At 40.7% G+C, this 2,570-nt stretch overlaps 1 protein-coding gene across 2 annotated transcripts in view; it reads left to right on the forward strand.

The window, feature by feature from the left end:
* MAP2K5 (mitogen-activated protein kinase kinase 5) overlaps positions 1-2,570 on the forward strand; it is a 285,287-nt gene that overhangs the window by 130,770 nt on the left and 151,947 nt on the right. For both annotated transcript variants that reach the window (XM_004711938.3, XM_045285767.1), the window contains exon 12: positions 703-764. In XM_004711938.3, coding sequence (XP_004711995.1) covers positions 703-764 — 62 coding nt within the window. The remainder of the gene's footprint in view (positions 1-702; positions 765-2,570) is intronic.

Genomic DNA, 2,570 nt, shown 5'->3' on the forward strand with positions numbered 1-2,570 from the left:
TCCTTGCGCTGGGAGGGCTCTGCTTCTACCAGACCGAGAGCTTGGCCCTTTCACAGTTCATCCAGAAGGCTGGCACAGATTCGTTTACCCTCGGGTGTTTCAGCCCTCCCTCCTTTGCAGCTCAGGGAGGGCTATGGTTCTTTAGAAATTTTCCATGAACTTTTTAAAAACTCCCTCATATATTATCATTTAATTCCATTTTCCCATGAACTTTTTGAAGCTTCCTCATATGTGTATTAAGTTTGCATAAAGTAGAACTTCTTAGCCCACCCATTACTAGAATTCTTACTTTTCCTTTCAGTTTTATGGGATGTACACTTGGGAATAAAGTAGAAATATTCATCATGCTCTGAATGTGTCACTATGTCCGAAATAAAATTGAAACTGAAAACCAATTGTACACGTCGCATACAAGTGTCGTGTAACACAGGGTAAAAGGGAGCTGATGTTGAGGAGTTCAAGAAGGGAAAGAACGTTTTGAAACTGATTGTGGTAGCTGCTGTACAGTGCTGCTTGACGTCTTTAACTATAGAATAATGTATCTGTATTAACTCCCAATAGAATGGTTTTGAAAAAAAATACTTTATATGATTCTGCTTTAAAAAAAGAGAAAAATCTCTCAATGAAAGCCCAGAGGTCTAAGAAGAGCCCAGCGCATTTTCTTGTCGTTTCCTTTGCAGTGACACGCGTTTGTCTCCACAGGGGGGTCTTTGGACGTGTACAGGAAAGTCCCGGAGCGCGTCCTTGGAAGAATTGCAGTAGCTGTGAGTATATGGCTGCAGCCTTCTGAAATCTGAGTTCCCTTTCTTAGTCTTGGCGCCCAGCTTCGCCGTCCTGGTGCCCTCTGGGCTCTGCGTGTTTGTCCTTTCACCCACCGTCTCTGCTGCGGGCTTGTACCTTTTTACTCTTCTGTTTTTCTTCTTTTTGTCTTTCCCTCTTTTGATGGGCCAGCCCATGATGATGTCAGAGTCACATGACATCCACCAGCTGTAGGGGTGCACTGGGATTTCGAATTATTTATTTACAGTATGTTAGGTGAGTGTTTACATTTCAGATCATCCAATTTGTATTCAAAGGTTTAAACTCTTAATCAGCATCCCATCCCACCCCCCAGAGATCACCCTCCACCTACTCCTCGACTTCTCTTCTCACTCCCATGGCTGCTATCTCCCCTGCATCCGAGTTAGCAGCTCGCACCAGCTGAGCCCGCTGCTTCCTCGGGACGCCCTTGCCCCGCCCCCCACTGGGCAGCCCCCAAGCTCCGTTTCTTTTAGTATGAAAGTCTTGATTGTGTTTGTTTTCCTTCTGTATAACAGTACTCACAACTAACATTTGTCCTTCTGTGATTCACTAATATCATTCTGTTGCTGGCATCTTTAAGTGCTTGTTGAACAGTAAAATATCCAGATTCTTTTTTTTTAATGGACATTTTGTAATTATAGGCTTATGATAAAAAAAATCTCTTTTAAGATTTAAGGTATTATATCAGTGGTAAGCAAAATGCCACTTTGTTCCTAATGATTACATATATATGTATATTACTGTTTTTTATTATTTATATCAACTGTATCTAGGAATTTGTTCCCAGTATGCTTGAAAACAGTGCCCTGTTTTCTATGTTTTCTAATAACTACTGAAAAAATATCAACTAAATAGTACTACATCAGATCTAGGTTTCAGACTTGGATAGTTTAGGCTCCATAGTGACGAAGCAAAGCCGCAGGGTGGTGTAAGAGTAAACAATTGCTAAAGTGAAAGCACTCTGGTAACTTCAGCAATTTAATGCCGAACAAAGTGATTGCACCATGTACCATTTAATTAAATGGCTGATTTTCACATTCGTTATATGTCAAACTGACGACTCCAATCCTTTAATCCAACACGGACACTTATTTAGTCTTCGTTCATTGCAATTCACAGCTTTCCTTTTTTCTTTCTAATTATTAGTGTGAACTGCCCAGGGTGATGAGAACCCTCTTTTCTGATGCTTTTGCTGCTAAGGAGCTTCTAATCTGCATGTTTAGGTAGATTAGTTTAATATGAAATTTCAGTACTTAAAGCACTCCTCTAGATGAAAATAAAAATGTTTCATTTCCTCTTCTAATCTCCGGGGGAATGAATGATTTGTGGCTTTTGGCAGTTCTTGGCTCTAAAGTTTAGCAACATGCATAATAAAGGACAAAATATGGCAAGGATACCCATTGAAAAAGGGAAAAGTGGTATACAAAAGTCCTATATACTCAGTTATCTCCCGAACTTGGGAAAAATAGCGATCTGCCGTCAGTAGAGAAGCTTACCGTACTTCATAGATCTGGCCCCTCTGTGATAGGCACGTGCACAAGGCACTGCTTGTTCCAGTTCTGTTGGCGTGGAAAGCCTGTGACGTGAATGGAGTCAGCAGAGAAAAAAATTCCTTTCAAATATAGGACTTGTCCACTGGGTAATTGGAGGGAGAAATTATTTTAGTGAAAAACGTTTAAACTAAGTGCGAGGCCAACACGTTGTTTATATCGAGCCTCTTCTTTTTTAATCATCTTATTGGGGCCTCGTACAACTCTTATCACAATCCA

The sequence above is a fragment of the Echinops telfairi genome, unplaced genomic scaffold (assembly GCF_000313985.2).
Source record: "Echinops telfairi isolate 266 unplaced genomic scaffold, ASM31398v2 ScPeMD7_7475;HRSCAF=8513, whole genome shotgun sequence".
In the NCBI taxonomy this organism is placed as follows: Eukaryota; Metazoa; Chordata; class Mammalia; order Afrosoricida; family Tenrecidae; genus Echinops; species Echinops telfairi.